This window comes from Xenopus tropicalis, chromosome 1 (assembly GCF_000004195.4).
Source record: "Xenopus tropicalis strain Nigerian chromosome 1, UCB_Xtro_10.0, whole genome shotgun sequence".
NCBI lineage: Eukaryota > Metazoa > Chordata > Amphibia > Anura > Pipidae > Xenopus > Xenopus tropicalis.
Window position 1 is genome coordinate 85,444,968 of NC_030677.2, and position 15,369 is coordinate 85,460,336.

General features: G+C 38.4%; 1 protein-coding gene across 6 annotated transcripts in view; it reads right to left on the bottom strand.

Moving 5' to 3' along the window:
* helq (helicase, POLQ like) overlaps positions 1–15,369 on the bottom strand; it is a 71,964-nt gene that overhangs the window by 16,283 nt on the left and 40,312 nt on the right. For all 6 annotated transcript variants that reach the window (XM_002939582.5, XM_018097412.2, XM_018097414.2 and 3 more), the window contains 2 exons: positions 10,296–10,437; positions 5,007–5,111 (listed from right to left, as the gene is read on the bottom strand). In XM_002939582.5, the coding sequence (XP_002939628.2) occupies positions 5,007–5,111; positions 10,296–10,437 (247 nt within the window). The remainder of the gene's footprint in view (positions 1–5,006; positions 5,112–10,295; positions 10,438–15,369) is intronic.

Below are 15,369 nucleotides of genomic sequence, written 5' to 3' on the forward strand. Positions count from 1 at the left end.
ACTCTCACAAACTACTAACCTGTCTAACCTTATTGAAATTCCCACTCTCTCCTCTTCTTATCTCCCCTTCTCTTGTGCTCTTCTTCTTAATACCCGCTCTGTAACTAACAAAGCCACTTTAATTCATGATCTGTTTTGCTCCAAGTCCTTTCACCTGTTTGCCCTAACAGAGACCTGGCTCTCTCAGAACGGTCTTACAGTTCTAAATATGTCCCATGACATCTGCCTGGCAAGCCCAAGAGCACTCAGATCAAGGGAACACCCCTGACGAGGTTCTGGTAGGAAGGTTTGTTGCAGTGTTCCAAATTCCTATCACACCTAGGCAGTTGATGGCTTCCTGCAGTGAGGTGAATAAGAGAGCTTCGTTATCTGCCTGTATCTGAATTTTTGCTGGGTATAGTATCGCATAAGGGATTGCTAGTGTCTTGGAGCCTTCGCTTCATTTGGCAGAATGTAGCATGCGATTTCTGGAGCTAAATCATGGAAAATGTAAATCTTGGTGTTGCAATGGATTAGATCACATTGGTTGCACTCTGCCTTAAGCATCGTGTCTCAGTCCCTGAAGTTGCTACATTAAGAAGGTAATCAATCAACAATTTATTCAGTGAAATAAACAACCATTTATTGGCTCAAAATTATACAAAACAATTCAAAAAAGCTAACATACTATACCAAACGACAAACAGGTGCATCCCAGTGCCTCATGGTACCCATACTCCACTCTCCTAATGTGTTTCACACCACTGGGTCCTTCATTAGAGGAGGTGTGGCATGTTCAGGTCATTTCCTTTATATACCCCCACCTATGATTTATACAATATACAGGGTTGCAAATCAAACCCTGTAATGGGCACATAATATATCAAAACTTAAAATACACACTCCCCAGGGACCTTCAAACAACCCTGCACCCAAATAATATGGTATATGCTTGAGGTTTTTCACTGAATTTAACCTTGAAATTTGGTAATTAATGGTAAAATGTGGTATAATGTATGCTTTAAATGATTTGTGCTGGGTGCAGGGTTATTCTTCCCCTGGGAAGAGTCTCATTCAGCCAGTGTTATCATCTGGTCTTCACTCTCAATTTTCTGTGGCAGGCAGACCAATAGCAAGTTATTTCTTCATTGGTGGTTCCCATAATTGTCTAGTTTGCCTGCTAGTTGTGAGCTTTATGCTTGTAGCTGCAGGTACTCTTTCAGCATTAGGGTTGAAAGCATCCTCCAATCTGGATATCCTCCCCTGCACTTCTGTTGTTCTCTTTCATAAGGTTTGTAGGTGTGATAGCTGTGAGGAGAAGCTGAACTGCCTGATCCCAAAAAGCAGAAGGTGAGCATGGTCATCTTACTTCGTAGGCAGGTTGGCGCTGTCATCTTGTAATGATTGTCTAGGAAATTTTTCCAGCATAGCAATTGCCTCTGCGTGCCGTTTTTGTGCCTTGTTACCCTCCTCCCCTCCTTGATCTGGGGTTAGTGCTGCACTTCCTTTCCAGTCTTTAACCTTTGTTTGTGTTTTGGACAACACATCTAGAAACAAATATCTGCTGCAACATGTTTGCTTGAATAAAGGATGACCATCTTGTGTCCTGCTATGCTCATATTTGCCATGGTGTAACATTTAAAGGGTAGAAATATCTACTGTGACCTCACCTTTTAAGAATGGTCAGTTTGTTTATTTAAGGATATTCAAATATCTTAAACTCCAAGGAAGGAATCAAAACCCAAAAACAAGTAAACACTATATTGAGTTGTATAGAAAGATACTGAGGGTAAAGCAACTACATACAAAAAACAATCTCAATAACCACTGAAAAAAGTGTAAAACATACAAGTTTATTTCAATCCATTAAAAACATAAGTAACCCCAAACGCTTTTCATGCTTACCCAGCACTTAATCATAGGCTGCAAAGCGGGAACACATCCAGAGGGTATACATACAGAAGTCCCACCCTCAATTAAAAATCAAAAATGTAAATCACCATTAACCCATTCCACAAAGATTCAGAAAATCTAAGTCAATTTCAACTAACAATGTGGAAAGGGTCAAGATATACAATATACATATTAATGGGTTATATATATCACACTTGTATAAAAACAAAGCAACATATAAAATAGCCTACAATAAAGTGCCTACAATCAAGTCAAATATAACAAATAACATCAAAGGCATTATTCATGCCCAAAGGTATTCGTGTCTGTAAGAAAAAAATCAAGAAAACCTCTCATTTATGTAATATATTAAGAATATTGCTCTCTTGCCTACTTTCACCTGTTCAATTGCCTGTACTGACAAGAATTTTATATTACTGTTATTGCACTCCGCAAAATGTCTTGTAAAATTAGTTTTATTAGAGTATTTAATATTCAAAAACTGATTGTGTTCTCTGATCCTATCCTTCAGTGCCCGTACTGTAGATCCTATGTACTGTTTAGAGCATTTTGTTAACAAATATATCACCACCAAGCTATTGCAGTTGATGTACTGCTTGATTCTATATATCTTATTTGTAACTGTGGACTGTTTCCCCATTTATAACAGCCACTTATTAGTTAATAGTTTCTCCATGTGTCCTGTCCCTAAACAATGTTGGTGATAATTAATCGTCAACAGTATTATTATTAACATTTATATATAAAGCGCCAACATATTCCGCAGCGCTGTACAATAAGTGGGTTTTATACATTGGACATACAGAGTAACATATAAAGCAATCAATAACCGATACAAGAGGTGAAGAGGGCCCTGCCCAAAAGAGCTTACAATCTACAAGGAGAAAGGGTTGAGACACAAGGTGTGGGAATGGGCATGACCAGAGTTGTGAGAGGTGTGGCACAGGGTATTGCTAAACTAGATTAGGGTAAGCTTCTCTAAATAAATGCGTTTTTAGAGATCTCTTGAAGGCAGAGAGATTGGGAGAAAGTCTGATAAATTGTGGGAGCGAATTCCAGAGAAGGGGGGCAGCCCTTGCAAAGTCTTGAATGCGAGCGTGTGAGGAGGGAATGAGAGAGGAGTTGAGGAGCAGGTCAGTAGAGGAGCGTAACAAGTGGGTTGGATGGTAGCTAGAGATGAGTTCAGAGATGTAGGGTGGGGCAGAGTTATGAATTGCTTTGAATGTGAGAGTCATTAGTTTGAATTTTATCCTGGATGGTAGGGGAAGCCAGTGCAGGGATTGGCAGAGCAGCATGGCAGAGGAGGAGCAGTTGGAGAGGTGTATGAGCCTGGCAGCAGAATTCATTATGTACTGGAGTGGGGACAGTCTTTGGAGGGGAAGGCCAAATAACAGGGAGTTACAGTAGTCCAGGCGAAATATTATAAGAGAGTGAATAAGAATTTTGGCAGCATCTTGGGTGATAAATGATCCTATTTTGGAAATATTTCTTAGGTGAAAGTGACATGATTTGATAAGAGACTGGATATGAGGAGTGAAGGACAGGGCAGAATCAAGGATAACCCCAAGGCACCGGGCCTGGGAAGATGGGGTGATAGTGGAATTGTTAACCTTTATAGATACCTCGGGAACAATGTGGGCGTTGGATGGGGGAAAGAGAACCAATTCAGTCTTAGAGAGGTTTAATTTAAGGTAACGTTGGGACATCCAAGTGGAGACAGCGGACAGGCAGGAAGAGACACGAGTTAGAACCTCTGGGTTGAGATCAGGAGAGGAAAGATAGATCTGAGTATCGTCAGCATAGAGGTGGTACTGAAAGCCACAGAACTGATTAATTTGCCAAGTGAGGAGGTATAGAGAGAAAATAGTAAGGGGCCCAGGACAGAGCACCTTGAGAAACCCCGACAGAAAGAGGCAGGGGAGAAGATGATTCCCCATTGTAAGAGACACTGAAGGAACGATCTGAGAGATAAGATGAAAACCAGGATAAGGCAGTGTCACGAAGGCCAAGAGAGCGGAGAGTCTGGAGGAGAAGAGGGTGATCCACAGTGTCAAAAGCAGCAGAGAGATCAAGAAGTATTAGTAGCGAGTAGTGTTTTTTGGCTTTAGCCGATAGGAGGTCATTTGTTAGTTGGGTTAGAGCAGTTTCGGTGGAGTGTTGTTGTCTAAAACCAGATTGTAGGGGATCCAGGAGGTTATTGTCAGAGAGGAATAGCGTTATTCGGTTGTAGACTAGGCGCTTGAGCAGTTTGGAGATGACCTTCTTGCTAATACTGGAAATGCCTGTCTTTAGAACTTGAAAAAAAACTCCATCTGCATACAAGATGGGATGGAACCTTTTCATTATGTGTGATTTTTCTATATTGTCTACTGTATCGTGTAAAAACTAAATTCTCTGACTCCACTGATGGGTCCGTTCCTTTGCCTTTGCTAATAACAGACTATACCTAGATGTACTCTTAGCTCTCCTGAGAGCCCTGTCTATATTGGTCTCACTGTAGCCTCTTTCTTGGAATCTTCTCATTTTTTTAGCTTAACATCCAGAAACTCAATCTCATTGGATGTGTATTTGTCAGTAAAGCGGAGATTGAATTCATTATTATTGATGTTATTGGCAAAAGCCCTGCATTGCATTTCACTCCCACCCCAAATGCACAGTGGGTCATCAATATAGCGGATATATAATTTAAAATAGGTCATTGATTCCATACAAAGAGAAGTCTCCTCCCACCAACCCATATAGAGGTTGGCGAAGGAGAGAGCAAATATCGCTCCCATCGCTGTGCTACATCTCTGTAGATAGAAATCTCTCTGTAGAGTCAAAATTAAAATTGTGTTTCAAAAGATAATCAATGGCTATCAAAAGAATTTTTTTTAATTCATCTGCATATCCACTGTATTCAAATATCTTATTGAAGTTCTTCACTTTATGCAAAATGAATGTTTGAATCTCTAACATTTGCTTTTTTTCTTTGACATACTAGTGCAAAAGACGTAAAATGACCATCTAAGACAAACATTTTAGTGAATTAGTTATGTGAACAAGGCATTTGCACAAAACTGTATATAACATAATTGCATATTTCAAATAAAATCAGTGCAATGCAAACGTACCTTAAGTCCAATTAAAGACAATAGCAGGCTTTGAAAATCTTTACCAGAGTTGTGCATGAGATTGCTGTAGCAGTTCTCCATTGGCTTGCTTATTAATTCTTGCACCTAGAAGACAGTTGTACAACTTCATTGTATTGTTATAGTACATGCAAGAAGTATTTCACCATAATATGAACTCAGGGGCAGATTTATCAAAATTCAAATTTGTGAAAAATAAAAGAGAACCTGAAATACTTGTGTGAATTTTTTTCTCAAATGCTAGCTTACTAAAAAAAAATATGTGACAGAATATTCCCCTGCGAGTTTGGTCTTAGAAAAAAGTCACACAGTCAAACTGACCCCAGGAAAACGTCCCTGCTTACTTGCCCTAACCCGGTATATCCCATACTGATCTGCCTAACTGCAAGGTTAACTTCAGTTAAGTGACATCTGTTCAGTCTGTGTATATCTCTGCATACAACACTTAAAAAAGGAGTTTCAGGATTGGAGGATCTGCAAAATATTCCACTTTGAATCCTTTGCAGACTCTACTATACCAAAGCTCTAGTCAGCACCGTATGTAGACTTCCGGATCTCCATTTTATCAGCGCCCCCTTCAGTGAGCGGACTATTTTTTCTTGTGCTCATGAAGGAGGATTTTAAAACCAGTTATTCCCATGGTTTATATCCAGAAAAATGCACACACTGGAATACTCTCTAGTTGTGCAACACAATATTGTCAGGTTATCCACGTGTAAGCAGCAGGCTGGAGTAGAGTGGCTGTTTTTAAAATTGCTTAGGGGAGATCATTTGGCAAAAAAAGGCACTGGCAGAGAAGAAAACTGTACAATAGTGAAGTAAAGGAGAGAATGTGTAAACTGGGAGAAAGAATGGATGATAAGAGAGCATGAAAAAGACAGCAGCATGTAGGAGAGAAAACAGAAAAGAAAAAGTGGAAAAATAAAATACGGTAAAAAAGTAAAAATTCAACAATTATATGATAGAAGGCATAAGAAATAAGACAAAAGATGGTAGAATGAGAGGATACACAAATTATCAGAAAAAAATAGAAAAATGAAAGTGAGAAAAGAAATGAGAATCAAGTGGGGAGGACGGGAACAAATTGATGAACAGATGACACCTGCATTGCTAAAAGACAGTATCTTGAGAAAGGGACAGAACATCAACAGAAAAATGAAATGTACTCCGACCTTCATTTTTCTGTTGATATTCTGTCCCTTTCTCAAGAACACTGCATATTGTCTTTTAGTGTGAAAGTGTGAACTTTCCCATATTTAAGGATACTGACCTTACCATATGTGGATATATAGTCATAGGTGTATAGCACAAAAGGTTTGGGAATTAGACAGCATCCTTGTGGCACACTGGCTCACTTGGGATATTGTAGATGACACTTTCCTGCAAAATCTGACAAGCAACTGTTTGTAAGGAAATCTAATCTAAGGAATCTGTTGGATTCTTCCAGGTGATGTAAAACATAGTGCAGTATCAATACAATCCCATTTTCATTGGTGATCTGTTAACAAACTGTAATGGTTCAAGTGTGCGTGGAATTACATTGTTGATGACTAGTTTGAGAACTCGTTTTTCAAAGCTTTTTATGACCCCCGATGTTAGTGCAACTGGTCTATAGTTGTTCCAACACATGGTTCTGGTTCTTTTGGTTACTAGGATAAGTGTAGATCTTTTGTATGATCTCTGAGAGACATCTTCTGGTGCCATTGTTTTCTGGGGATTTATGTTTGAGAAGACCCTGGTATGTCATGTTTCTTAAAGGGATTCTGTCATGATTTTTATGGTGTGGTTTTTATTAGTAAATTACACTGTATGCATTACAAATAATTCATTTTACCATTTAAAATGTTATTCTTTCATTAAAAAAAAGGTTTTTTTTTGCTGTAATATTGGTGTGTAGGCAGCCATTTAAGGTTGTTGTGCCTGATCCTAAACTTTCAGAAGGAGCAAGCACTACAAAATCAGATAAGCTATTGTAACTACAGAAGTCATGAACTGGGTGAGCTGGAGTTGCATTTTTACTATTAATTGCTGTTATCATATCAACCATTAGGAGCATTTTTAGCAATGCAGATGTCAGGTGTCCCATTGTTCTGCTGATCAGCTGCTGCACATCATATTTCAAATTTTTTTGTTCTTCTGAAAAATTGGATTCAATACTAAGTTCTGCTGCTATTAATGTATGTGTTTGTAAAAATAACATGTTTTCTAAAACCAGAATCCCTTTAAGAAACTTGGTATACTGGTTCATCAGATTCATGGTGTATGCTAACAGCCCTGTCTTTGTTATCCTTAAAAAACATCGAACAGAAAAGATTGGCAGTGAGGAGCCCTTATTATTGCCAATGCACCTTGGCTTTTTTTAATTTGTAAATGTCTGAATGGCTTGTCAACTGTCTGAAGAAATAGAAACATAAATTTAAATTGCATATGCTGATAAAAAGCTAAAGTGCCGAAGGTACATTATACAGGGTTGGAATAATATTTTTTTTTTAATTATTTTTTTTAGTTAAGAAACAAAAAATGTCCCTAGCCTCCACAGGAAATCTGGCGACAGAGCTAGGGGGTGAGAGGGTAGGGGGTCGCGGGCTCTGTGGAAGTGACGTCATGTGCACGCTGCTCATGACATCATAGGGGCATATTTAGACCTAAATAAAACCCTGATCAAACTAACTGAACAGTTACATCTTATGTGCCCCCCCCCCATTATGTTAGCAAAAACAGAAAGAAAAGGAAAGTTGAGAGAAAATGGTATGAATATGGTATGAAATAATATAGTGATTATTACATATTTAATTGAACAGCGAATAAAGATTTGCAATTATGTTTGCACATTAAATGCACCAATCTTGTCCAAATTATATATATAAGTTTATAAATAAGCAAACCCCAGTGAGTAGAGAGAGGAATGTCGTGAGTGCAGGGATATCTTGGAAATGCAGAAGTTTGCCTCTGGCATAGACGCAGGGATACATGATACTGATACATAATCAGTTACATTTAAATCTGCAAACAGCATACACACAAAGAGACCTTTATTCAGCATACATTTCACCAAGAATACAGGCTCACACAGGTAGAACTGTCTTTGATAAAAGTTCTGCTTTGTTTGAGCACTGTAATGGTAAAGTTGAGCTCAGGAGAAAAAAATTAAAGCAGACAGCTAGAACTGAGTTTCTATGGGAACCAGCAATGCCATTTCTATACTGGCTGCTAGACTCTCGGGAGCGTGTTTAGTAATCTGAGTTTAGAACAACCGAGCATGTCTGGCAGGCCAGGAATCAAAGCAAATCCCCAAGGAGGGGGTGGGGAGTGGGGGGTGGACAACCAGTGTGGCAGGTATTCAAAGATTTTAAAGAGGTTGTTCACTGATTCAGTTTTTGTGTGTGGGGTTTACATGTCCTTTAAGCTTTAGTTTTCCTTTACGTCTTCTGTTGATTCAGAGCACATCCTCTGTTTTTTGTTAGTTACCAGAGCTTAGAGGTCGGCTCACAATATACTATTTATGTAGAATATAAAAAGCCCAGATACAAGGCAGGTTTTGTAATTAAGATTCGCAATGCAAGGTACTCAGAAGCTAGTGCAGTCTGCAAAAGAATTTAATCTTGTAAATTTAATCTGCGTCTTGTAGCATTGGCTTCTATGACAAAAACCTAATTTTCTGCTTGATGATTTGTGATTAGCCCTAAGATTAGCTTTTTAACAGCTAACTAGAGAACACTGAGCATGTGTGACCGACACTCCTAAAAAAAATCCAAAATGGTGAGCTTCTATGCACAATATAAAGGCCTGGATTATTAGTGATGATAGATCATTATGTTGAATCTTTAAGTAGGTACATTAAGTTTAGCATATAAAATACAGCATTTCTAGCTATACCCTTTGTTAGGGTTTAGTTGTCCTTTAACAAAAATGAAGTTAGCAGTGCTGCAGTAAATCCATACACAGTCCCTTAGCATAGCTCCCCATCTTCTTTTCTGCTGATTCACTGTACATGCTCTGTTCTCCTTTCAGTGAGCTTAGGGTCCGACTCACAATATACTGCATATATAGAATATAAATGTCACAATACAAGACTGATTAATAATTAATTCGGGTTGTCATTATATGGCATCTGCAAAACCAGTACAATTAGCATCAGAATTTAATAATCAGCCCTATGGCATTAGTTTATATTAGAGGTCAGCCTCATTTCTGCTTAATAATTTGCGACAACCCCAAAGCTTAGCTTCTCAGCAGCTGCTCAGAGCACACTAAGCACATGAGTGGCACTGACATTTCTTAACAAAATTCGAAATGGGGAGCTCCTGGGGCATTTTTGACATATGACATTATGACATTTTTAGGTATATTTGTATTTTGTGTTTATTTCTCATTTAAAGGAACAGTAACACCAAAAAATGAAAGTGTTTTAAAGTAATTCAAATGTAATGTACTGTGGCCCTGCACTGGTAAAACTGGTGTGTTTGCTTCAGGAACACTACTATAGTTTATATAAATAAGCTGCTGTGTAGCCATAGGGGCAGCCATTCAAGCTGGAAAAAAGGAGAAAAGGCACAGGTTACATAGCAGATAACAGATATGACACAATTGTATTCTACAGGGTTTAGCTGTTAGCTGCTATACAACCTGTGCTTTTTCTTCTTTTGAATGGCTGCCCCCATGGCTACACACCAGGGTTTATATAAACTCTAGTAATGTTTCTGAAGCAAACACAAAACTTTTACCAGTGCAGGGCAGCAGTAGATTATAGTTTAATTTCTTTGAAATATATCAATTTTTTGGTGTTACTGTTCCTTTAAGGCAATGCTCTATTCTTTTTACTCCTGATCCTGGCTTTTGAAACCATGCAATAAAAACCAGCTGAATCTAGAGAAGAAATGATTTCTGCTATACTGTTTAAAAATCAGAATCTAAAAAATAACTGACTTTTAATTACTGTATTTTGGGAAGTTGTTTAGAATGACATTTCTTAGTAAAATCTAGGGGTGGACATCCCCTTTGAATTTTTTTTTGGTTTTATTGGCACAAAGTACACAGAATTATAACTTACACTTTTAATCTTTCACCCATTATTACTAGATGGCAAAAACACAGTTGTATTTATCAATTAATAATGAATGCACATCAAACTTGGGCATATGTTGTAACTGTAATGCTAAATCACCTTCTCAGCAGAATACACATGACCTTACTACGTGCTACAATATATTCGATTTTAGATCAACGGACCTTGGATATTAATGTATTTACTTTATAAAGGCTAAAACATACCAGTTCCTTGTCTTTTTCTTGTATTATAAGGATGCTCTCCCCGGCACTATCAATACCAGCACGGCCAGCTCTACCAACCATCTGTTTGTACTGAGCTCTCTTCAGAAAATCATTAGCAACATAAGGTGCTCGTAAAATAACCCTGTGCCATAAAAAAAACTGTTATAAATCACAGAATTTTATTCGAAATACATTTATGATCAAGAACAACGCTTAGGGTTTTTTTGATTTAAACAGGTAGTAAAGCACTGGAAGAACAATCACCGTGGAGGACTTTTTTCAATGTACTTTAGGTCAGAGTTAATATCATTTTTCATATCATTAACCTAACATTTTGTAATAAATCATCTTCCTTCATATCTGTTTATGATTTGGATGCTGAAGAATTAATTCTGCTTTTCTTCAAGAACAAGTCAACCTATAATATATTTTTTTGCCTACTAAAAGAAAACAAAATTCTAAGCAACTTTGCAATATGCATCCATTACAAATTTGTAATGGATTTTTAATGTTTAGATTTTTGTATATTATAACTGCTATTAAAGCAGTATTTGTCTGTCCTTTTCTATTCTCTGCCCTTGTGGCTCTGATTGACATACCTGTCTTTGCTGGAGGAGACTGAACTTTGCAACATTGTTTAAAAAGTAACAACCAGGAGTTCAGCAAATGCTGCTTTCAATAGCAATTACATTTACAAATAACTTTTAAAGGATTTACAATTTTTTAATAAATTCATATTGAAAAGTTGCTTAGAATTATATTTTCTTTTATTAGGCAAAAACTAAATTTTTGGGGTTGGCATGTCCTTTCAGCCCCTAACATAAAAAACAACAAATGAGCCCTCATGCATCTAAGTCCTTCAAGGAACAGTAAATAGTTCCTATTATTTTTTCACAGGTTTCATGTATCTCTAAATGCTAAACACATCTTTAACCCTTTAAGTGCCAGCCGAATTTGACATTTCAGTTCCCCCCAGTGCCAAGCATTTTGTACTCATTCACTTTAACAATGTTTCTTGGTAGGAAAACCTCCATGAAACAAGGGAAATTATATATCGTTTTTTTCGTCACTAATTGGGCTTCGACATACACACTGAATTTTATAACTTTTCTGGAGATTTGATGTGTATTTTGGATGAAATATGTAAAAAAAATTATGAAAAATTTCTGTATATTTTGAGTTTTTTTTTCCATAGAAAAGTTGAAAAGTTAAAAGCCCTGATACTCCCAAGTCCAACGATACCAAATATGTGGTGGTAACCCACTGTTCCTGTCCAGAAGTAACCCCCAAACTAAAGCAGTACTTTGTACAATATCACACCAGAACAAAGTGGAAAAGCGCTTGTAACAGTTGATGCAGCATAACTTATATGTAAATCTAAAATATCCCCTCATGTTTGGTATTTTTAGAAACTGCACACCTTCAGGTTTCTAGGTGCAATCTAGTTTTCACTCAAAAGCCAAATACTTTTTGTCAGTGCATCGTAAAATTTGGAGCTTTTTTTGCATTTTTGTTTTTTTTCTAAAACATAAACTTGGACGCAAGATCAAATGTGGATTTGGCAAAACAAAATCTCAGAAACATTTTCGAAGCAAGGCAAATTTGAAAGACAAACTTCTCCTGAATAAAATGATGCCCCATATGTATGGGTGCACATAAAGAAGTGGCCACCAAACACCCCAAAGCAGGGGCAATGCATAAGAGCAATTACAAAAAAAAAATTGGTGCCCTATGTGCTCTACCTGCAGTTTTTCAGTGTTAACCCCCCCACCTGTGAAATAACCCCCACAAACTATATATTTCCAAAGAGTGCACACCTTCAGCTATTCAGAGGCACCACTCTTCTCTTTCTACATGGAAAATTGTGGCCACAGTCCCTTGCAGAAATCAGCTCTTTGGTCAGAAATCAAGGAAAAACTAGATACAAACCTAGATTTTTCCACAAAATCTCCATGGCAACTACCAAAAAATTACTAAACATCAATCTGCAAGTTTCCCTGAATAAAACGATACCCCATATGTAAGGGTGCACATAAAGACGTGGCCACCAAATGCCCCCAAACAGGGGCAATACATAAGGGGGGGGCTGCGCTCTATGTGCACTACCCGCAGTTATTTAGTCTAAACACCCCCATACCTGTGAAATAACCCCCGCAAGCTATATATTTCCAAAAAGTGCACACCTTCAGCTATTCAGAGACACCACTCTTCACTTTCTAAATAGAAGTATAAGTAACATAGTAAGTTGGGTTGAAAAAAGACACACGTCCATCACGTTCAACCATAATGCCTATATATAACCTGCCCAACTACTAGTTGATCCAGAGGAAGGCAAAAAACCCCATCTGAAGCCTCTCTAATTTGCCGCAGAGGGGAAAAAATTCCTTCCTGACTCCAAGATGGCAATCGGACCAGTCCCTGGATCAACTTGTACTAAGAGCTATCTCCCATAACCCTGTATTCCCTCACTTGCTAAGAATCCAACCAGCCCCTTCTTAAAGTTATATAATGTATCAGCCAGCACGACTGATTCGGGGAGGGAATTCCACAACTTCACAGCTCTCACAGTAAAAAATCCTTTCCGAATATTTAAACGGAACCTCCCTTCTTCAAAACGGAGTGGGTGCTCTCGTGTCCGTTGGAAGGACCTACTGGTAAATAAAACATTAGAAAGGTTATTATATGATCCCCTTATATATTTATACATAGTTATCATGTCACCTCTTAAGCGCCTCTTCTCCAGTGTAAACAGACCCAACTTGGCCAGTCTTTCTTCATAACCGAGACTTTCCATACCCTTTACCAACTTAGTTGCCCTTCTCTGGACCCTCTCTAACTAAATCATGTCCCTTTTGAGCACTGGAGACCAGAACTGAACGGCATATTCTAGATGGGACCTTAGCAGTGCTCTGTAAAGGGGAAGAATAACCCCCTCCACCTGTGAATCTATACCCCTTTTAATACAGCTCAAAACCTTGTTTGCCCTTGCAGCTGCTGCCTGGCATTGCTTGCTACAGCCAAGTTTATTATCTACAAGGACTCCAAGGTTCTTCTCCATTATGGATTTGCCTAGTGCAGTCTCATTAAGGGTATAAGTGGCTTGCATATTTTTACATCCCAGGTGCATGACCTTACATTTATCCCCATTAAATCTCATCTGCCACTTAGCCGCCCAGATTGCCAGTTGGTCAAGATCCTGCTGCAAGGACCCCACATCGTGGATAGAATTGACTGGTCTGCAGAGTTTTGTGTCATCTGCAAACACTGATACATTACTTATAATACCCTCCCACAAATCATTTATGAACAAATTAAACAAAAGTGGACCCAGTACAGTCCCCCTGAGGGACCCCACTGAGAACCTTATTCCAAGTAGAGAATGTACCATTAACAACCACCCTCTGTACCCGATCCTGTAGCCAGTTTTCTATCCATGTGCAAACGACTTCACTAAGACCAATAGACCTTAGTTTAGAAAGCAGTTGTTTTATACTGTCATATAAGATTCCATTCCTGGTGACCGACAGCCTGAATTGGAAACCCCATCTGTACTTGAGCCCAGCTTGCTGTAAGGCTGAAGTAACTGGGCAAAGGTCCCTGGACTTTTGGAGGGTAGGGGGAGCCACATCTTAGTACATGGTTATGGAGTCGCTAACAAGTTCTACTTCATCGTGTGTATGGGATGATCACAACAGATCCTCCTTAATTTCATAATAATGGAGGTGCGCTATAATGTCTCAAGGCGGTTCTCCAGGTTGGGGGTTTGCCCAAAGGGCTCTGTGGGCCCAGCTCAGGGCTGTACTCTGGTAGAAGCTTGGAGAACACAAGATCAAGTAGCTGTTGCATGTCCGCATATGTGCACTGCATATGCAAATATTGTAGCGGCAGGATCTGTTTTCCAGGTCCTCTGTGTGTAATTTTAGGGCAGTAACTGCTTGTTGCAAGGATTCTACTTGTGATTGTAGAGTAGAATGTGCGGAAAGCAGATCGTCATGATTTGTTTCCAATATATCAGTGCGTGCGCCGAGGGAGTTAATCTCTTTTGTGAGTTTGGTCGCCAAGGTTTTCAGTTCGAATTGGAAGGAAACCGTGACTTTGTTTAGCAGAGAGTCTAGGCTATTATCTAAGTCAGCTTTCATTAAGCCCGGTGCCTGCATAGGTTGTGATGTAGGAGTATTGGTAGACGAAGCGTCGCCATTTTGAGACTTACTAGATTCGGGCGGGTGGTGCTTGAAGTAGTTGCCAACTTCTTTCTGCGATGATCTTCTTGCCGTATGTGGGTAGGACCACAACACATTTTAGAACCAAGTTATATGAGCATCTATATAAGATTAGAAGTAAGTCACAAGAACTTCTTTTATATAGATATTTTATAAAGGTGCATAATTCAGATTTATATAATTTATCAGCATGGGCCTAGAACAGGTAGAAAAACATAAGGGCTGGTAATCGAGCAATTTCCTCTAGATCAACATGAACTTTTTTTGGATATACACTTTGAATACAATCTCCCCAGCCTAGACATAATGAATATTAATGTATAAAATGCTTTTTATAATAAAAAAAAAAAAAAGAGAGAAAGGAGAAAGTGGTGATATAATAGTACAATAGGTTATTCTACGGATGGTATTGTTTAACTTTATTTTATTTCAATTTGTAATTCCCAAATGGTATTTTAAGGCAGGATATTGCCGGCACTGTGTGTGATGTAAAAGATGAGTAGGTACTATATCCAATGGCGGGGATGTTGCTGTTATTTTGTGTCATGTAAATGATGAGCTGCTATTATATCCAATGGCATTAGACAAGCGAGTATTTGTTGATTTAATACGTTACAAGCCTCACTTTCCTTGATCCCTTGAGAAAGCGTGCATGCGTTACCATTACACTAGCAGGAACATCATCAGACTGATTTAAACAACAACAGACTTCACATTTACACAAACTGACATATCTCCTGAGAAGGTGGGATTGTACTCCTGTAAAATGTGTAGAGACTCTTAGAGCTTCTGGCTTTAAAGTAGATTTAAGCATCTGAATTTCATGGGACTTTGTTTTACTCTCATTGTTACAC